Source organism: Bos indicus x Bos taurus, chromosome 7, assembly GCF_003369695.1.
Source record: "Bos indicus x Bos taurus breed Angus x Brahman F1 hybrid chromosome 7, Bos_hybrid_MaternalHap_v2.0, whole genome shotgun sequence".
Taxonomy (NCBI): domain Eukaryota; kingdom Metazoa; phylum Chordata; class Mammalia; order Artiodactyla; family Bovidae; genus Bos; species Bos indicus x Bos taurus.
The window spans coordinates 106,704,721-106,726,212 of record NC_040082.1 but is presented as its reverse complement, the minus strand read 5'-3'; the positions used below and the strand labels follow the sequence as shown (position 1 = coordinate 106,726,212).

Sequence of the window (21,492 nt, the reverse complement as noted above, 5' to 3'; positions counted from 1 at the left end):
GCACTGTTGTCACTCCCTTCTCCTCCTGCCCTCAATCTTTCCAGCATCAGGGTCTCTTCCAATGAGGTGGCTCTTCACATCAGGTGGCCAAAGTATTGGAGCTTGAGCTTCAGCACCAGTCCTTCCAATGAATGTTTAGGACTGATTTCCTTTAGGAATGACTGGTTTGATCTCCTTGCTGTCCAAGGAGTCTTCAGCACCACAAGAGTCTTCAGCACCACAGTTGGAAAGCACAAATTCTTGGGTGCTCAGCCTTCTTTATGGTCCAGCTCTCACACCCATACATGACTACTGGAAAAACCATAGCTGTGACTATATGAGCCTTTGTCAGCAAAGTGACGTCTCTGCTTTTTAATACTTTGTCTAGGTTTGTCATAGCTTTTCTTTAAAGGAGCAAGCACCTTTTAATTTCATGGCTGCAGTAACCATCTGCAGTGATTTTGGAGCTCAAGAAAATGAAATCTGACATTGTTTCCACTTTTTCCCCACCTATTTGCCATGAAATGATTGGACCAGATGCCATGATCTTAGTTTTTTGAATGTTGAGTTTTAAGCTGGCTTTTTCACTATCTTCTTTCACCTTGATCAAGAGGCTCTTTACTTCTTATTCACTTTCTGTCCTTAAAGTGATAACATCTGCATATCTGAGGTTTGATATTTCTCCCAGCAATCTTTGTTCCAGTTTATGAGTCATCCAGCCCAGCATTTCACATGATGTACTCTGCATGTAAGTTAAATAAGCAAGGTGACAATATACAGCCTTGACATACTCCTTTCCCAATTTGGAACCAGTCCATTTTTCCATGTCCAGTTCTAACTGTTGCTTCTTGTCCTGCATACAGGTTTCTCAGGAGGCAGGTAAGGTGGTCTGGTATTCTCATCTCTTCAAGAATATTCCACAGTTTGTTGTCATCCACACAGTCAAAGGCTTTAGAGTAGTCAATGAAGCAGAAATAGATGTGTTTTTGTTTGGAATTGTCTTGCTTTTTTCTATGATCCAGAAGATGTTGGCAATTTTTTTCTCTGATCCCTCTGCTTTTTCTAAATCCACCTTGTACATCTAGAAGTTCTCAGTTCATGTACTGCTGAAGCCAAAGGCTTTAGAGTAGTCAATGAAGCAGAAATAGATGTGTTTTTGTTTGGAATTGTCTTGCTTTTTTCTATGATCCAGAAGATGTTGGCAATTTTTTTTCTCTGATCCCTCTGCTTTTTCTAAATCCACCTTGTACATCTAGAAGTTCTCAGTTCATGTACTGCTGAAGCCTAGCTTGGAGAATTCTGAACATAATCTTGCTAGCATATGAAATGAGTGCAATTGTATGGTAATTTGAACATTCTTTGGCACTGCCTTTCTTTGGGATTGGAATGAAAACTGACCTTTTCCAGTCCTATGGCCACTGCTGAGTTTTCCAAATTTGCTGGCATATTGAGTACAGCACTTTAACAGCATCATCTTTTAGGATTTGAAATAGCTCAGCTGGGATTCCATCACCTCCACTAGCTTTGTTTGTAGTGATGCTTCCTAAGGCCCACTTGACTTCACACTCTAGGATGTCTGGCTCTAGGCGAATGACCACACCATCGTGGGTTTCTGGGTCATTAAGAGCTTTTTAGTAGTTCTTCTGTATATTCTGGCTACCTCTTCTTAACGTCTTCTGCTTCTGTCGTTTCTGTCCTTTATTGAGCCCATCTTTGCATGAAATGTTCCCTTGGTATTTCTAGTTTTGGCAGCCCACTCCAGTACTCTTGCCTGGAAAATCTCATGGACGGAGGAGCCTAGTAGGCTGCAGTCCATGGGGTCGCTAAGAGTCGGATACGACCGAGCGACTTCACTTTCACTTTTCACTTTCATGCATCGGAGAAGGAAACGGCAAGCCACTCCAGTGTTCTTGCCTGGAGAATCCCAGGGACAGGGGAGCCTGGTGGGCTGCCGTCTATGGGGTCGCACAGAGTTGGACACGAATGAAGCGACTTAGCAGCAGTAGCAGCAGACGTTCCCTTTGTATTGTGTTCCTCTGTTTCTTTGCAATGTTCACTTAAGAAGGCTTTCTCGTCTCCCCTTGCTACTCTCTGGAACTCTGCATTCAGTTGCGTGTATCTTTCCCTTTCCCCTTTGCCTTTCACTTCTCTTCTTTTCTCAGCTACTTGTAAGGCCTTCTCAGACAACCACTTTGCTTTCTTGCATTTCTTTTTCTTGGGGATGGTTTTGGTCACCACCTCCTGTACAGTGTTATGAACCCTCTTCCATAGTCCTTCAGGCACTCCATCTACCACATCTAGTATATAGAATCTGTTTGTCACTTCCATTGTATAATCATAGGGATTTGATTTAGGTCATACCTGAATGGCCTAGTGGTTTTCCCTACTTTCTTCAATTTTGCAATAAGGAGTTCATGATCTGAGTCACAGCCAGCTCCAGGTCTTGTTTTTACTAACTGTATAGAGTTTCTTCATCTTCAGCTGCAAAGTATATAATCAATCTGATTTCGATATTGACCATCTGGTGATGTCCATGTGTAAAGTCATCTCTTGTGCTGTTGGAAGAAGGTGTTTGCTATGACCAGTGTGTTCTCTTTGAAAAACTCTGTTAGCCTTTGCTGTGCTTCATTTTGTAATCCAAGGCCCAACTTGCCTATTACTCCAGGTATCTCTTGACTTCCTACTTTTGCATTCCAGTCCCCTGTGATGAAAAGGACATCTCTTTTTTTGGTGTTAGTTCTAGAAGGTCTTGTAAGTCATCATAGAACCATTCAGCTTCAGCCTCTTTGGCATTAGTGATTGGGGCATAGACTTGGATTACTGTGATGTTGAGTGGTTTGCCTTGGAAATGAACCAAGATCATTGCGTCATTTTTGAGATTGCAACCAAGTACTGCATTTCGGACTCTTTTGTTGACTATGAGGGCTAGCTACTCCATTCCTTCCAAGGAATTCTTGCCCACAGTAGTAGATATAATGGTCATCTGAATTAAATTTGCCCATTCCAGTACATTTTAGTTCACTGAGTCCTAAAATGTCGATGTTCACTCTTGCCATCTCCTGTTTGACTACTTCTGGTTTACCCTGATTCATGGACCTAACATTCCAGGTTCCTATGCAGTATTGTTCTTTACAGCATCGGACTTTACTTTCACCAACAGACACATCCACAACTGGATGTTGTTTCTGTTTTGGCTCTGCCTCTTCATTCTTTTTGTAGGTATTTCTCCTCTCTTGCCCATTGGTTTATTGAACATCTACTGACCTGGGGAGTTCATCTTTCAGTATCATAGCATTTTGCCCTTTCATACTGTTCATGGGGTTCTCAAGGCAAGAATACTGAAGTGGTTTGCCATTCCCTTCTCCAGTGGACCATGTTTTGTCAGGCCTTGACTAGCAGGGACATGCCCTTCAGCCGCTCCATGTATCTGGGTGACTTGCCTGGTGCCCTGGTTGTCCCACTGCTGGTCCTCATTGAGCATGTAAACCGTCAATGGCCGTGCAACTCAAAAGTCAAGGCAAGGCTCCTGCTGGAGTAGCTTGGACGGGAGTCTGGGGAAGGCTGGTGCGTATGTTGGAGGACGCCTAGGAGCAGAGGGCTCCAGGGTCCCTCTGCTGCTGCTGGCTACCCTGGGGCCAATCCGCTGCCCAGGAGTATCCTTATTCCTGGGCATCTAGGCAGGTTTGGTTTTTCAGAGTTTCAGTGTGGTCTTGTGTGTCCTATAAATATAACATCTACTGGTGTCCGTGTTCCTGTAGGGTAAGTTCTCAGAACAGGAATTTGAAGATGTTAATTAGCATTTCAAAGCACCCCTCCAAAAAAGGTCACAGTAATGCATACCCCATAACGAGGTATGAGAAAAGGGTGCTTTCTTTGTTCTCAGAGTTCTCTGTGAGGGTTTTCAGTTGAGAATAGGTCCCACAGTTTTCTGGTGTGTGTGTGTGTTTTTAATCTCCGCACCTGGTTGGGTACTTGACTTATGACGGGTCCTCAGATGCTTTGCTGTCATTGCTCAGTGAATAAGTCATGTCCAACTCTTTGCAACCTCATGGACTGTAACACGCCAGACTCCTCTGTCCTCCACTATCTCCTGGAGTTTGCTCAGATTCATGTCCACTGAGTCAGTGATGCTATCTAACCATCTTGTCCTCTGACACCCCTTTCTCTTTTTGCCTTCAATCTTCCCCATCATCAGTGTCATTTCCAGTGAGTCAGCTCTTCACTGACAATGTGTTGGAGCTTCAGCTTCAGCATCAGTCCTTCCAATGAATATTCAAGATCAGTTCCCTTTAGGATTGACTGGTTTGATGTCCTTGCAGTCCATGGAATTCTCAAGAGTCTTCACCAGTACCACAATTCCAAAGTATCAGTTCTTCAGCGCTCAGCCTTCTTTATGGTCCAACTCTCACATCCATACATGACTACTGGAAAAGTCATACCTTTGTCAGCAAAGTGACATCTCTGCTTTTTAATACATTGTCTAGGTTTGTCATAGCTTTCCTTCCAAGTAGCAAGCGTCTTTTAATTTCATGGCTGCTGTCACCATCCGCAGTGATTTTGGAGCCTGAGAAAATAAAATCTGTCACTGCTTCCACTTTCTCCCCATCTATTTGCCATGAAGTAATGGAACCAGATGCCATGATCTTAGTTTTTTGAAGGTGGAGTTTTAAGCCAGCTTTTTCACTCTCCTCTTTCACCTTCATCAAGAGATTCTTTACGTTCCTCTTCACTTTCTGCCATTACAGTGGTATCATCTGTGTATCTGAGGTTGTTGATATTTCTCTCGGCAATCTTATTTCCAGTTTTTGATTCATCCGGCCCAACATGTCATATGATGTTCTCTGTATATAAATTAAATTAGCAGGGTGACAATTTACAGCCTTGTTGTACTCCTTTCCCAGTTTTGAACCAATTTCATGTCCAGTTCTAACTGTTGCTTCTTGACCCTCATACAGGTTTCTGAGAAGACAGGTAAGGTGGTCTGGTATTCCCATCTCTTTGAGAATTTTCCAGTTTGTTGTGATCTATACAAAGGTTTTAGCATCTTCAGTTAAGTCAATGAGATGTTTTTCTGAAACTCCCTTGCTTAAATTGCCCATTGAGGAAGGCCTTCTTGTCTCTCCTTACTGTTCTCTGGACCCTGCATTCAGCCACGTATGCCTCTCCCTCTCTCCCTTGCCTTTTGTTTTTCTTCTTGCGTCAGCTATTTGTAAGGCTTCTCGGACAACCACTTTGCTTTCTTGCATTTCTTTTTCTTGGGGATGATTTTGGTCACTGCCTCCTGTACAGTGCTACAAATCTCTGTCCGTAGTTCTTCAGGCACTTTGTCCACCAGATCTAATCCCGTGAATCTGTGTGTCACCTCCACTGTATAATCATAAGGGATTTGATTTAGGTCATATCTGAATGGCCTAGTGGTTTTCCCTACTTTCTTCAACTTGTTATTGTTGTTCAGTCGCTCATTCCTGTCTGATTCCTTGCAACCCTGTGGACTGCAGCACACCAGGCTTCCCTGTCCTTCACCATCTCCCAGAGTTTGCTCAAACTCATGTCCACTGAGTTGATGATGCCCTCCAACCATCTCATCCTCTGTCACCCACTTCTCCTGCCTTCAATCTTTCACAGGATTAGGGTCTTTTCTAATGAGTTGACTCTGCATCAGATGGCCAAAGTATTGGAACTTCAGCTTTCTTCAATTTAAGCCTGAATTTTGCAATGAGCTCATGATCTGAGCCAGGTCTTGTTTTTGCTGACTGTATATTGCTTCTCAATCTCTGGTTGCAAAAATCGTAATCAATCTGATTTTGGTATTGACCATCTGGTAACGTCCATGTGTAGAATTGTCTCTCATGTTGTTGGAAGAGGGTGTTTGCTACGACCAGTGTATTCTTTTCACACTGTTGGTTAAATAAAAGAGCAAAAGGGGAGTTCCCTAGTGGTTAGGATTTGGTGCTTTCCCTGCCTTCACCCAGGTTCAATCCCCGGTTGGGAAACAGAGATCCCACAAGTTGCAAGGCGTGGCCAAAAAAAAAAAAAGAACAAAAGACAGACCACTAAGCAATCCTCAACAGCCCAGAGTCATACACACACACATGCACACACACACACGTGCTCCCAGCCACCCTTCACTCAGCCGTGTGTCCAGTCCAGACCACTCCTGCCCCTAACTGTAACGAGAGAAGGTGAAGGGACCTCTCCAGCCCTGGGAGGCAGGCTGTGCTGGGGGCCCTCTCTGGGGGGTAGGGGGTGCTGTGTGTGTCCCTCTCGGTCACTCCTGAGCCCAGGCCAGACCCATGGGTGCTTAGGGAGGAGCTGCTGAGCAAGCCTGAGACAGTCGCGCTGTGCTTCCAAGGAAGGGCCGAGAAGAGGGAAAGTTCACAAGGGCGGGTTTGGAAGGCTGTCAGGAAAGGCCCTGAGTGCCAGGTGTCAGAGTCTAGGCTGCCGCTGTGGATGCAGAGCTGGTTGAAGTCTTTGAACAGAAGACTGGCATGATGAAGACAGTGTTTGAGGGTAGTCAGCTTGCAGGTGTGCCTGATGGACCAGAGGGCAGAGCTTTCCCCACAGGCCACAGAGGGCAGGAAAGGGTCAATGCAGCAGGGTTCCAGGAGTGGCATGAAGGGAGGGGTTGGATGGTGGGTCAGGTGTCGAGGTAGAATCAATAGGATCTGCACACACAGAGGGATGAGGGAAGAGCATGTCCATAATCTGCTCTGGGTTAGGAGCGGTTAGGAGGGGGGTGCCTTTAGAAGGATCAGGCAGCGCAGCTCCACTCTGTCCAGAAGTCCCCAGCCTTTACATCTGGCGCTTCTTGAAGACCAAGTAAGGTCATTAGAGCATTATGTCTCTGAACTGGAAGGCCTGCAACTCATAAGAGGGACCCTTTTCCTTTACTTCTTTCAGAAAGAGCCTGTTGCAGCCCAGTGGGACTAAATGGAAAGGGTTCTTTTGTGTGAGCTGAGTCCCTGAATCTGCATGTGAGGAAAATTCCTGCAAGGATATCTCTTGAACGCCTTCAGTTTTCGCTAGTGAGTTTTTGACCAAAAAAAGTTCATCCGTTAAATAGGGAACAAGAAAGGGGCACATGATTAATGAGCAAATGTCTATATGATAGGATTATCCTTTTTGTTGTTGTTTTTTAGCTGCACCATGCGGCTTACAGGACCAGGGGTTGAACCAGGCCATAACAGTGAAAGTGCTGAGTCCTAACCACTGAACCACCAGGGAATTCCCTGAGCTCAGTTCTTATTTGAGCACTGAAGTCAAGTAGTAGCTGATAATATTGAGAGCCTGTTTCTAAGAAAAGACTTAAAACGTTGTTTTTCTTGAAAGTCAGAACTACATGGAATCTATATCATCTGTCATCACCTCCTTCTGCATTCCCTGCCTCCCATCCCCTTAGGAACCACCCCTCCACCTTCCTTCCTGTGTGTCCACAGGTATGTGTTCCATCACTGAAAAAGCAGAGCAAAAACAGGTCCTCCCTGGACCCGAGCCTCACTCTGTAACCCCTGCAGCAGCCTCCTCCCCGAACTGCCTGCCTCCCGTCCTCTGAACTTGCTAGTCAGGCTTCACCCCACCATGCCCTGCAGCTGCTTTTGCAGAGGGTAACAATCTTCCCCTGGTTGGATGGCATCACTGACTCAATGGACATGAGTTTGAGGAAACTCCAGGAGTTGGTGATGGACAGGGAAGCCTGGCATGCTGCAGTCCATGGAGTTGCAAAGAGTTGGACACAACTGAGCAACTGAACTGAACCGAACTTAACAATCTTCCCCAAGCCTATGTTTTCACCCCACTGCTACCACTTCTGATTATTCCTCCACCTGCCTCATAACTCTTTCCATCCCCTCCTTTGCCTGCCCTTTAAACGCTGATTTTCTAGCATTCAGGGGGTGTGGCCTTCTCATAGGTGTACCTGAAGGTACAGGCAGATAAAAACAGACTTCCCAGACACACGCCACACACCGAGGACTCAGAAATACCTTCTTGCACCTGAACTGGTCAGCTCAGCCCCAGCTCCCAGGTAGCAGCTCCTTCGCAGCCACCCAGACATCTGTGCTGAGCTGTGTCAGGGACCAGCCTGACACCACCTTTTCACCTGCCTGCCTGCTGTTTTGAGTGCTCTGCGTGGGAAAAAGTAGCACCTTCCAGGGTGAATGTGGGAGTTGTCACAGCATCTTCCTTTTTCTCAAGTCCTGGTGGCTCAGACGGTAAAGAATCCACCTGCCAGTGCAGGAAACATAGGAGGCACAGGTTGGATCCCTGGGTCAGGAAGATCCCCTGGAAGAGGAAATGGCAGCCCACTCCAGTATTCTTGCCTAGGAAATGCCTTGGACAGAGGAGCCTGGTGGGCTAGTCTCTGGGGTCGCAAAGAGTCAGACACAACTGAGCGACTAAGACTTTCATATTCTGGTGGTCACAGTCTGGGGCCTCTCCCTCTGGCCGCCTCGTGGCTGACATGCACCCCTTGGACAGCAGCAGCTCGTCCCCTGCCCACCCACTGCCTGTCCAGTCCTGCCCTTGAGCGCGTCGCCTAGCTAGGATGGCTTCTGCATGTTATAAAGCCAGTCGGCTGTGTCTGTGCTCAAACTAACCCATCTCTCAGTGGGTTAGTTCATCTCTTCTGGCACCTCTGGATCCATCTTTTCCTCTCTGATTTTACAGCAGAAACCCTCCCCTCAACACACTCACACAACAGACGTATTACCAAACCAAAGTTTAGTCACATGAAAAGCAAATTCACTCTACTGACACCAGATCATGGTGAAGGAAAGTACAGCGTTTATTTCAGGGCGCCAAGCATGGGAGTGGAAGACAAGCCTCAGATCTACCCCACTTCGGTCTTTGAATGAGGGTCTTTTTTTTAAGGGGGAGAACAGAGAGGCTGGAATTAAGCATCATCTTGTGACATTTCATTATCATAGTTTCAACAGTCAGGATGTTTCTGGCTTGTGATTCACTCTCCAGGTGGTCCGTGCCTGTTAGCTCATCTTGCCCTGGAGACACAACCTGAGTTTGTACATGAATGATGAAGTATCTATGATAGCAATTTTAGCACCTTAACCATGTCATCAACAACAGAGTATTAGTCATCTGACTGGTTGATTAGTGTTCAGTTAACATGTTAACAGGTGGCTCAATGGTAAAGAATCCACCTGCCAACCAAGAGACTCAGGTTTGCTCCCTGGGTTGGGAAGATCCCCTGGAGGAGGGCATGGCAACCCACTCCAGTATTCTTGCCTGGAGAATCCCATGGACAGAGGAGCCTGGTGGGCTATAGTCCATGGAGTCACAAAAGAGTCAGACATGACTTTGTGACTGAACAACACAGGGTTGAAGTCAAAGGGGATGAGAAAGGGAATAAGGTTTTAGATAGAGAAGTTAATGAGACTCAGTGAGGGAGCTTGGTTTTGGGGGGGCTCGGTTTCAGACACATGCCAGCACAGCCTTCCCAAAGCCAGGGTGCCACTAGGCTTCATATTCCTGTCCATGCACTATGAGCCTCTGGAAGGTGCCGCCTCTCCCATCTGGAGGCGTGATTCAGGGCTTCAGGCTTTGCAGCACCCAGTGCCATCTCACTCCTGCCCTGCCTGGAGCTCCACATGTACCCAGCTGTGGGCTGTGGGCTGTGGCGTGCCTGCCTGCACTCCTGGCACCCCAGCTGGGCTCCTGAGCACAGCACCTAGACCAGCATCAGCATGGGTTATTTGATGTCTGTTATGAGATAGTCTCTTTCCCCGAAAGGGCTGCATAAAGAATGTTCAGACATGTGGTCAGTACTAGCACTCTGTCGTGGTGGGTTTTGCTCCAACAACAAGCACTGACTCCATCTCCTCTCTCTGATCCAGTGTCGAGCATCCATGGCATTCAGGAAGTGGGCCCCCCTGATGCTCAGCTCCTGAGGCTGGATAACATGCTGCTGGCCGAGGGCGTGTCCAGGCCTGAGAAGCAAGGGAGGGGAGCATCGGCAGCAGCCAACGCAGCAACGCCAGGTGGCCGTCCAAACGACAGTGGCCTTGAGCACTCTGACTACAGGGCCAAGCTGTCCCAGATCCGACAGATGTACCACTCCGAGCTAGAGAAATATGAACAGGTGATCTTTCATGGGAATGCACGTTTGTCAAAGGAAAACATGGAGTACAAACTGCCTTCCCTTGGCAGCATCGAGCAGAGAGCCCACGAGCTTGGTCTCATAGCAGGGGTGGCTGATTTGCCCCCAGCCCCTTGCCATCATTTCTCAGTAGCCAGCCTGCATGAGAGGCTCGGGGGGCAGGTGGCTGGTCCCACCCGGGGCCCCGGGCCAGCCTGCTAGGTGGTCACCAGCTGGCATGTGTCCCCACCCCAGGCCTGCCGTGAGTTCACCATGCACGTCACCAACCTTCTCCAGGAGCAGAGCAGGATCAGGCCCGTCTCGCCCGCGGAGATAGAGCACATGGTGGGGGTCATCCACGGCAAGTTCCAGAGCATCCAGATGCAGCTGAAGCAGAGCACCTGTGAGGCTGTGATGGCCCTGCGCGCGAGGTTCCTCGACGCCAGGTCAGGCCCCACCCCTAACCTCTGACCTCAGGAAGAGGAAGCGAGCCCTGCGCTGGTTTGGGTCTGAGTTACGGGAGCCTCCCAGCCTAGGCAGGGGCTCTGACCACGGCTGTAGGTGCGGCCCTCATACAGCCTCCAGGAAGGCTAGGAAGTGCTGACTGCTGCTGTCACAGCCTTTAGGAGATCAGAGACGGGGACGAGGCCCCGTGGACGATCACCGGCTGAGGCTGTCTGTCTTCTCAGGCGTAAGCGGCAGAATTTCAGCAAGCAAGCCACAGAAGTGCTGAATGAATACTTTTATTCCCATTTGAGCAACCCATACCCCAGTGAAGAAGCCAAAGAGGAGCTGGCCAGGAGGGGTGGCATCACGGTCTCCCAGGTGATGGTCCTTTCCTGCCACACCTCCCTGAGCCCGAAAGGGACACCCAGGGAGGTTCATCAAATGTGTGACACAGGAGTCGAATGTGGTGTGCAGCCACAGCCAAGCATGTGCAGTGCAGCCTCGGAACCAGCCGTCTGGGCTCAGGTCCTGGGTCTGGGCTACCGTGGGCCTCAGGCAGGAAGCCATACCTACCCTCCCGCGCTCCCGGGGGCAATGGGTGTGGAGTGTGCGGTCCTGATAGTACCGAGTAGTGATCCTTAGTGAATTGCAGTCAGGGATTTTTTTTAAACCTTACATTCTTTGTTTATTGATGTATTTAGTTTTGGCTGTGCCGGGTCTTCCTGCTGCGCAGGCTTCTCTCTAGCCGTGGCGAGCAGGGGCTACTCTTCACTGTGGTGCCCGGGCTTCTCATTGCGGTGGCTTCTCTTTTGTGGAGCACGGGCTCTAGGGCAAGTGGGCTCCAGAGCGCAGGCGCAGTAGTTGGGACACATGGGCTGAGTTGCTCCACGGCATGTGGGATCTTCCTGGATCAGGGATTGAACCAGTGTCTCCTGCGTTGGCAGGCAGATTCTTTACCACTGAACCACCAAGGAAGCCCAGTCGTTAAGATTTCATATTCTCATATCAGACGGGTGTGCTGTGTTCTGTAAGATGGATGGGGTGCAAGCTTAGGAGAAGAAAAAGAACTTGGAGCAAAATTAGGACTTAGAGCGACAGACTAGCTCTTGTGCAAAAGCACCACTTCAGTTATCCTGGAGCACATTCAGGCATGGGCATCACCTGCCAGTTGCTCAGACAGTCCAGTGTGTGAGTCTGGGGGCACAAGACAGGCAACAGCTGGCTCCAGATGGGAAACAGGGGCGCAGGTTGGAGAAGAGACTCAGACAACTTCGGACCATATTGGGATGACTGTTCATCTCAGTGGGATTGGGGTGGGGTCGGGGCTAAGGCGAGAGCCCAAGAAATACGTCAGAAGGTTTTGTTGTTTCTCTTATTGGTTGTTATCTATGCTGGGTCTTTGCTGCTTTGCACGGGCTTTCTCTAGCTGCAGAGAGTGGGGGCTACTCTAGCTGTGCTGTGCGGCCTGCTCATCGGGCGGCTTCTCTTGCTGTGGAGCTCCACAACACGGGTGCTCCGGCCGGGGCTGCTGCTCTGAGGCATGTGAGACGTTTCTGGACCAGGGATTGAACTCATGCCTCCTGCATTGGCAGGTGGATTCTTAACCACTAGGCCACCAGGGAAGCCCTTTCGAAAGGTTTCACAATGAGAACAGTTAAGTGCAGGCAGGCCGCAAGTGAGAGACCAGACCAGGCAACACCCACAGGGCAGCGTGGGGGTCGGCGCCCGCCTGTGGCCACAGAGAGGGCCGTCAGGGGCCCGGACTCAGTAAGCGGGACCGCCCCCGCCCCCCGTGCTGAGGGGAGGCTGAGTCTCCAGCCCGGCCAACCTGTGCCTTCAGTCACCACCCTCTGCCCCAGTCGCCGCCGAGTGCGGCAGCACCTTAGGGGCAGCGGCGCTCGGGAGGCCTGCGGGGTCACACAGGCAGCGAGGCCTCACAGGTGTCCTCACTCACCTGGAACTGCCATGGTGTCCTCAGCGCAGAGCTGAAGTGAGGGCTGCGCCTCTAGGACCTTGAGGCCCAGAAGAAGTGGGAGGCCTGGCAGCCCATCTGTCCCCACAAGCAGTTGTCTGGAAACAACCAGATTCACTTAGGGCCTGCCACCTCAGACAGCAGGCGGGTCTGGGGTCTAAATTTCATGTGAGGAGAGAGCTCGTGACAAACAAAAGTTTGAAAAGCACTGGCCACATTCCAGCAACTCCTGCTCAGTGGCTGGGCCCTGACATCCCCACCCACCCACCAGCAGCAGAATTCTGTCCTGGGACCCCTCCCCGCTGTGGTGGTGCCTCGGTAGAAATGGCTGACAGCTGAGTAGGGCTCCAAATGTGGTGCAGGCTGTGAGGTTCACTTAAGGAGAAAATAGTGGAGCAACATTAGGCAAAGGGTGCTGCAGACGAGACCACCGATGTTTTCAGGAAGGATCAGCTGCAACTGCAGGCTGAGGAGGCCCGAGGGGGAAGGACAGGAGAGCTGAGCCCATGGACGGGCAATGGGTGGAAACCTCAGTGGCTACAGCTACATGGACCAAAGGGGCCAGAGGGACTGGGCAGGGAGTGGCCGGTGACACCGAGCTGTGGCTAGCCTTGCAGAGAGGGCATCTCACTCCTGTCCAAGGTGCTGGGAGAGACCGTGTAGGGAGGGCGGACCCCAGCCTGAACCAGCTCCCCCGCAGACACCCACTTGGGAAGTCTGCTCTTCGCCCCTCTAAAATGCCGGTTGAATTCACCATGGAAAACCACTCGCTGACATTCTTCTGCAAACTTCAGCACAGACGTGTGGGTGCATTCCTTGGAGGTAAGTGGGAGCCAGGTGCTTACCTGGCTTGGCTGCGAGCAGGTCACACTCAACACTGAGGGCAGGAGAGTTGAGAGCAGGGAACACACATAGGGCTTTTTCTGTCCATGATTAACATTGAGAGGATTGTAGAGAGACGTTAAAGAAACTAATTTTAAAGGAGAAAAGGTCATCCACAGTCCTGCCATGCAGTTCAGCTGTGTGTTTCTGTTCATGAAAATGCACACGTCTCATGTGTGCATGAAACTGCAGCTCCAGGCGCCATACTTAGGGATACGCGGTGCTTCTGGCTGTGCACGTCTCCATGCTCATACAGCTGAGTGCTGTCCAGCCTCTCAGCCAGCCAGGGACGTTTTCGTTGTCACAGCTCTTGAGGGCAGGGAAGGGCACACCTGGCCTCCAGCAGTGGAGACCAGGGATGCTGCTCAGCACCCTCAGGACCCGCCCAGAGAATGATCAACAGGGAGGAGCCCTGACCCAGAGGGCTCGTGCAGACATGCCATCAGAGCTGGGCCCTGTGCTTGCAAGATGTGTGTGACTGCAGCTCCCTCCCAACCGGCTTCGAGGACTGAAGGCTGCCCGTGCGCTGCTCCGTGCTCAGCTCCTTCCCCTGCTCCATCAGGTGGTCCTTTATCCTTTGATAAGTTTTGGATTCGATTGTGTTCTTTGCTTCAATCGCATTCCCAGAAACGCGGCTGCTGGTGCATGTGTCCCGCGTCAGGGTTCAGTCTGTTGCCTGCAGTGACCACACACTGGTCTCTCCAAGCGTGTGACACATGCCTGCCCTGCTCCCACCTCCCTCCTCATCCCAGGCTCCAGCAGCGCCTGGTCCTCAAGCAATGCAGCTCCTCCCTCTCTGTAAGCCACGCTGACTCCAGGGCGCCCCCAACACACAGCAGACATTCCCTGTGCCCAGGGTTTGTCAGTGCCGGCTTCACAGTCTCAGCCCCTCACCCCATCCTGGGGCCGCGTGCTGCCACTCAGCAACACCCCCTCCTTGTGTGCCGCATCGCTCCAGCAGCCTTCCAGCTACTTCTGTCTCTGTGTGTCCACAGGTCTCCAACTGGTTCGGCAACAAAAGAATTCGGTATAAAAAGAACATGAGGAAGTTTCAAGAAGAGGCTACCATCTACACAGCCAAGACGGCAGTGGACGCCACCGAAGTCAGGGGCTCAGGGCGCCAGGCCAGCCCCCCATCGATGTCCCACTCCAGTGAGTGAGGGTCAGTGGCCCCCCGAGGCTGCGCACACCGAGCCGCTTCCAGGGCAGCTGCCGGGCCCTGCACACGCCTCTCCTCTGCTCACATTGTAGGGTTTCCGTTCCCACTGGAGATGGTCCCCATCAAGTCACACAGCCCCGCCGGCTGTGCAGGTGCTGTGGGGACAGAAGGTGCACACCAGAAGGCTGGTCTCCCCACCCACACAGGCTGCAGGAGGGCTGGGAGCCGTGGGAGTCACGTTCATGGCCTCCTCCTGACCCAGGGGCTGGCGAGTGCCACCTGCGGCATCGCTGCGCCTCCCAGGGCGGGAACGCTGGTCCTGACCCTCCGACCCCTGCAGGCTCCTCTGGCCCATTTCCGCTGACTGGCCCCGGAGACGCGCTTATCCGCCTGCAGACGCTGGCCTGCGTCCAGCCCAGCCCCCGGGGAGGAGGCCTTCTGGCCCAGGTGAGTCTGTGGCACAACCCCAAGGCTTGTGGGGTCCCCGACCCAGTGACGAGCAGGCCTGGAGCCCCCGTGGTGGCTGGTCCTCGGGACCGGCGGCCTCAGCCACATCATGGTCTCCGCAAGCTCTCATGAAGGGCATGACAACCCGCTGGGCCTGCCAGGCCTTCATCACGGGGATGGTGCAGGAGGGCAGAGCCGCCTCAGGGAGCTCAGCACTGTGGGCCGCTCAGCAGAGACCTCAGTCCTCACAGGACTCAGTGGGCATGGCGGGCTCTGCCTGTTGGGAAGGGGCCCTCCCTCCCCGAGGAGGCAGAGGGTGGGGTGGGAAAACGAGGCCTCAATGGTCTGAAGGTGCAGCCCCCTGAGCTCAGAGCCTTCAGCACTCCTCACTGTCCCGGCCACCCCCTCTGCTGGCGCCCAGCTGGGCCAGAGTGAAGGTCCATTTTGGCGACTGGGAGGAGCATGGGCCTCGGGTCACGGCTCTCAGGATGTGCCCTCAGGAACGTTCTCAGGGTGTGGGACGCCATCCCTCTCGCGGCCCCTAGGGCCTCCTGGCCCCCCACTGACAGCCACGGTGGGGGGCGGCTAGGGGGCCTGGCCGCACGCTCAGGGCTGTCCTGCAGAGCTGTGCAGGTACAGGTGTAACGCGGCCACCCAGCAGTGGGTAGGGTCTTATGCAGCCAGACTGTTTGCTTCAGAGTCAAACCTCCTTCCTCAGTGTACCCCTCTTAAAGATGCAGGGAATGGATGCCCGCTGGTGCAGTGCATCCTGTCACCATGGCAACCCCACAGCCCACAGTAAGCACCTGGCAGAGCCAGCACTCTGATGCCACCAGGTGGCCAGCTCGTCCTGCTCTGCACTTGCCCAAGGCCCGGCAAGCCTGTGAGAGTGACGCAGGGTGAGGGGTCCATGGACCGGGGGCCGGGTCCTGTCAGCCCCACGGAGTAAGTGGGAAAGCGTGGGATGTGGTGTGTACCCCCAACTGTGCCCCAGTCCCCTGGCGTGGGCATGCACAGATGCTCTTCCCAAGAGAAGGTCTCCAGGCTGAGTACCCCCACTCCCCTACCACCCCCCACCCAGCTGGGCGCCGACTCCTCAGCCCTGAGCTGCCCTTTGGCTCCCAGGCCCACACTGGGCCCCAGCCTGTCACTTCCCAGGCCTGCCAGGTGAGCCCTCCCCTCCTCACTCATGTCTTCCTGCTGGGGTCCCAGGCCTGCAGTGCCCACCCCAGGGCAGAGCATGTCCCCCTGCGGCCAGCATCCCCGCCCCAGGCGCTTTCAGACTGAGGCTGAGAGCAGCAGCGCCGGCCTCCCAATTCTCTTGCCCAGCACTGTCCTCTGGCACATGTGGGAGGTAACAGCTGTGGGGAGAGGGGGAAGGGAGCAGGGTCTTGGGCCTCGTGGGGCTGGATGCATTAGAGGGTGCAGGCAGGAGGGTTCAGCCTGTTCAGGAAAGTTTGAGAATGAGGAAAGAGAAGGGGAGCTTGTGCGTTATTGCTCTCGTGGGCTGCACACAGGACTCACCTTAGAGCAGACAGCCATTGTCAACAGTGGTTTCCATGATAGGGAGGGGTCTGTGGATGAACACCCCATGGTCACGTGTGCCCAGTACATCCCCACACCGCAGACAGAGTCCCCCCAGCCAGCGGCCATGGGCCCTTCCGTCCTAACTCCAGTCAGGCGCACGTCCTGCTGGGTTCAGGGTTCCTGAACCTCTTTGCTGCTCAGCACATCTCACCACCGTCTTTCAGGGCCCACTGTTAGCTCCAGGCCTGCCTGGGTCTCCCTCCCCCTCAGAGCACGTGCCATGGTGCCCCGTCCCTCCCCTGCCAGTGCCCGGCCAGCGGAAGCAGACCCTGCCAAGGAAGCACGTCCATGTGGAGGCCAGCTGCGACTCAGGGCAGACCCCTGCGTCCCCCCGTCTCCTGGCTCCTCTCGCAGCTCTCAGCACGTTCTAAGGGACGTGGAGGCTGGACGGGCCACCAGTCTTCACAGCCCCCCTCTGAGTCTCTGTCTCTGCCTTTTCAGGCCAGGGGCGGCTGGCAGGTGAAGCAAATGCCAACCGCTTCACCCGTTGGCAACCCCGGCAGTGTCACCTCAGATGCATCTAATTAAGTGTTGGGGCGAGCAGAAAAGAGGACGGTGTGACTTGCTGTGGTTCCCTGGCCCTCGAGTTCCTTCAGAAAACCCAGAGCTGACAGCAGAGGGCTCTCCCTAAGCCACCGGCCAGAGACACTGACGCCATCGTCCGCTTATCAGCTGGGATTTGAAACAGCTTGAGATGCTGCTTATTCTCCCAACTCTTGTCTTTATATTTATACATACATACATATATATATATATATATATATATAGTAATTTTATGGTTAAGACTATGAACTATTTCTACAGGAAATTCTGGTACCAATTCTGCCATTAAAATTTTGAACTGATTTTAATTTTGCCACCATTCACCCCAGATTTGTTGCTGGCAGCGGCTGACGACACAAGCGCAGTTGTGCGAGTTGTGACCTTTTGCTCACTGGTCCGTCCAGGTGCCAACTTGCCCAGGCACTGCCTCCCACCCTGACTTGTGTTGTGTTATGAAAATGCAGTTTTGATTTAAGTCTGTTGTGAGCTCAGGGTTTTACCGGAATTAGTTTGGCACTTTCTTTCTTCTGTTAATGCAAGTTATACCATTTTCAGTTGAAACGTCATTGAAGACAATAAACTTCCCAAGCGCTTTCATGCCTCTGTGCTCTTGAAATCCCGCTGGCCTGAGGTTCGGCGCTCAGCGTGCCCCGCCTCCCAGGCGTCCGTCGGTCCCCTCACCTGGTTCCTCTGCTTCATCCTTCGGGGTGGGCGGGGCTTCGCTCCGTCTCCTCTTCCTCTTCCCCTCCCTGGGAACGAAGACGGTAGAGCTGGGGGACTTCCCTGGCGGTCCAGTAGCTAAGACTCTGGGCTTCCAATGCAAGAGGCCCGGAAAAAAAAAAAAAAAAAGAGGCCCGGGTTCTATCCCTGGTCAGGGAACTGGATCCCACGTGCCACAGCAGAGCTCACATGCCACACCTAAAGGTGCGCCATGCCACAGCTGAGGCCTGGTGCAGCCAAAACAAGAAGGTACGGCTGGGCTGTTGGGAGAATTAAAAGAGCCTGGACTGCAGACAGCCCAGGGCCCTGAGCAAATATGTTGTATCTGCCCATTAGTCTACATCACCAGGGCCCTGACCCCACACTACCAGCTGACTCCATGACTAGCCCCTGAGTTTCTGTCCAGAGGGTTTCTTCTCTGCACACAGTGTGTTCCAACTCCCCCACGCCTCCACACAGCTCACCCCAGATCCTGGCCAGTTGACTGCGTCACCGTTCTCCTGACTCTTGGCCTCCAAGCCCCGCCATGTCTCCCTCCTGTCTCCGCCCCCTCCCTCCTGTCTCCGCCCCCTCCCTCCTGTCTCCGCCCCCTCCCTCCTGTCTCCGCCCCCTCCCTCCTGTCTCCGCCCCCTCCCTCCTGTCTCCGCCCCCTCCCTCCTGTCTCCGCCCCCTCCCTCCCTCCTGTCTCCGCCCCCTCCCTCCCTCCTGTCTCCGCCCCCTCCCTCCTGTCTCCGCCCCCTCCCTCCCTCCTGTCTCCGCCCCCTCCCTCCCTCCTGTCTCCGCCCCTCCCTCCCTCCTGTCTCCGCCCCTCCCTCCCTCCTGTCTCCGCCCCCTCCCTCCTGTCTCCGCCCCTCCCTCCTGTCTCCGCCCCCTCCCTCCTGTCCCGCCCCCTGCGGTGCCACCACTGTGGTGTTGATGCTCTAGTGAGGGGTGCAGACCGGAAACGAGGTGCAGGAGTGAAAGTCCGCTGGACCCAGCCATGCAACATGGCAGGATCACAGCCTGCACCCCAAAAGGCTAAGCACAGTGGTCTCCAGGAATCAGAGGACCTCAGCCCCCTCCCTTCTGGCTTCCATTCACCTGCCCACCCTTACCTAACTGTCACAGCCACAAGGCTGCTGCTCTCACCTGACCTGTTACCACACATCTCCATTTCTGTTTGAGAACCAAGAAATAGATTTCTTTTTTCTTTTTTAATATATTTTCTTGGCCGCACTGCACGGCATGTGGGATCTTAGTTCCCTGAACAGGGATTGAACCCATACCCTTTGCATTGGAAGCACAGAGTCTTAACCACTGGACAACCAGGGAAGTCTCAAGAAATAGATTTATAGTGAAGGTACTACAATCTCAGCTGACCCCATCCAGGCCCTGGCCCCTTCGCCACCAGCATCCCTGCAGACCCATCTTCAGAGTTAGGGTTGGGTCCTACCAAGATGGTTTGTGATGGTCTGTGTGTCCCTGCGTGCATGTCCCCACTTGGCATGCCCTGCCTTTCTCCACATGATGTATCTTGGAGTGGCCTGCCTCTGCATCTGGGAAGATCTTCCTCCAGTGAGTGAGCCCCTCGTTCCTGGTACTGGGTCCTTAGGGTAGTTCCATCTTTGCAGCCCTGGGCCCTCACTGCCCCTCAGCTCAGCAACTCCTGAGTGATGAGTGCTGGTCAGCGAGCCGCCCCTGGCCTGGCTCTTTGCACCATCACCGCCTCTTTTCTCGCCTTCAGTGCACTGTTGCAGCATTCAGTCGTATCTGACTCTTTGTGACCCCCTGGACTATATAGCCCACAGGCTCCTCTGTCCATGGGATTCTCTGGGCAAGAATACTGGAGTGGGTTGACATTTCCTTCTCCAGGGGATCTTCCTGACCCAGGGATGAAACCTGTGTCTCCTGCATTTGTAGGCTGAGCTGCTTGGAAAGCCGCAGGGGCCAGCCATCAGGACCTCCCCCAGCACCTGTGACATTTCCACTGCGCACTCCCTCAGCAGAAATGGTTAAGATGCTAGGAAGCCCCAAAACCACAGCCTGGGGTAGGGAGAGTCTCAATCGAGGCTGTTGAGCAGCCCACCCAAAAGAAGACCCCCATGAGCAGTCACTTCCCAGTCCCCCTCCCCAGCCCCTGACAAACACTAATCTGCTCTCTGTCTCTGTGAATTTGCCTGTTCCAGACATTTCACACACACAGGATCACGCAGCTTGAGGCCTTCTGTGTCCCGCTTCTTCCATTCGGCCTGTTTCTGGGTCGACCAGGGCACTCTGAACCACAGGGAAACTAGACGGGAAGTCGCAGAGGGAAGGCAGCTCAGCTCTGGTCCTGCAGCTTGGTGCGTCCACACAGCTGGGCAGAAGAGTCGTGTTCAGGATAGAAATGTGGAAGCCGGGACAAGGACTTACTGTATAGCACGTGGAATGCTGCTCAATGTTATATGGCAACCTGGAGGGGATGGGAGTTTGGGGGAGAATGGATACATGTATATATGTGTGGCCGAGTCCCTTTGCTGTTCACCTGAAATTATCACAACATTGTTAATTGGCTATACACCAATGCAAAATAAAAAGTTTTTTAAAAATTAAAAGAACTTCTTTTGTAAAGTGAAAGAAATAAAGGAGATATTGCAAAACTTCAAAAAAAAATTTGGAAGTTGGGAGAGGCCAAAATACAAGACAAAAATCAAGAGAGGATGTCACAAGTCAGAAAGACAGATCTCAGGAGCAGAAAGTGAAGCCTCACCAGCGTGGCCGGACTGAGCCGCATGGGCTCAGTGGAACCACAGGGCCATAAGCCAGTTCAAGAAGCAATCAGAGGCAGAGAGCACAGTCAGCTCTTGAGAACATTTGCAGCAAAAATGTCGCCAGGGGCCGTGGGGTGTGAGAGGGAAACACCCGTGGGGAGAGCTGCCAGGCAGGTCCTGAGGGAGGGAAAAGTGGGATGCACCAGGGGAGGTCGTCTGAACCCTGGAGAGGAGGCAGAGAGCACAGGTGCTGGAGAAAACCCTGCAGGGGTGTCCCAAGGGAAACAGTGTTGCAACTTGTTTGTCCTGGTTGAGGCCTGTGTATGTGAAATGTCCGGTGCTCACCACTCACTTGCCTCCTCTCCTGGCCATGGTGTGAATGCAGCTCTGGGTTGGTTTAGCCTCCAGCTTCCGGCTGGGTCTCTTAGAGGGTTTCAATTTGAGGAAACTCCCTATGTCAAATTCTGCACCTAAAGTCGCACTTTACTAACATTTCATATTATATTACTCAAAAAATGCCTGAAATGTGGCCATACGACAGTAATCGAACTAGAAGGATTACAAGAGCTCAGAGGAGTCACCCTGCTGGCAGAGCGGGAGCTGATGGCACCTGCATGCAACAGGAGGGGACGTTGAGGCTCGGAGGCTTGGTGACCTGTGGCCCAGGCCCCCAGTCAGGAGAGAGGTAGGCAGACCCAAGGCCTTGAGCCTGAAAGCTGATCAGGGGAGACTGCTCATCAGTACAGCGGCTCAAGACGGCAATTTTCTAGAATCTATTAATATTAAAAATGCACACACACTTTCCCTCAGCAGTTTGCCTTCTAATAATTTTTCTACAGGAACATGTTTCTACAGGAACAAAATGATGCATTTCCTGCTACATTTTTTGTAATTGCAAAAAAAGGAAAAGAAATATTTGTCAGTTGAGAACTATTTG

General features: G+C 52.6%; 1 protein-coding gene across 3 annotated transcripts in view; it reads left to right on the top strand.

The window, feature by feature from the left end:
* PBX4 (PBX homeobox 4) overlaps positions 1-20,282 on the top strand; it is a 57,451-nt gene extending 37,169 nt beyond the window's left edge. The window contains exons 3-8 of one of the 3 annotated variants that reach the window (XM_027548408.1): positions 9,828-10,072; positions 10,325-10,515; positions 10,759-10,894; positions 14,366-14,522; positions 14,870-14,976; positions 19,992-20,282. In XM_027548408.1, the coding sequence (XP_027404209.1) occupies positions 9,828-10,072; positions 10,325-10,515; positions 10,759-10,894; positions 14,366-14,522; positions 14,870-14,976; positions 19,992-20,099 (944 nt within the window). In that variant the 3' untranslated portion in view covers positions 20,100-20,282. Of the gene's footprint in view, positions 1-9,827; positions 10,073-10,324; positions 10,516-10,758; positions 10,895-14,365; positions 14,533-14,869; positions 14,977-17,004; positions 17,704-19,991 lie in introns of those variants that run through there. The other 2 variants (XM_027548409.1, XM_027548410.1) reach the window with 2 other exon arrangements.
* The last annotated feature ends 1,210 nt before the right edge of the window (positions 20,283-21,492 follow it).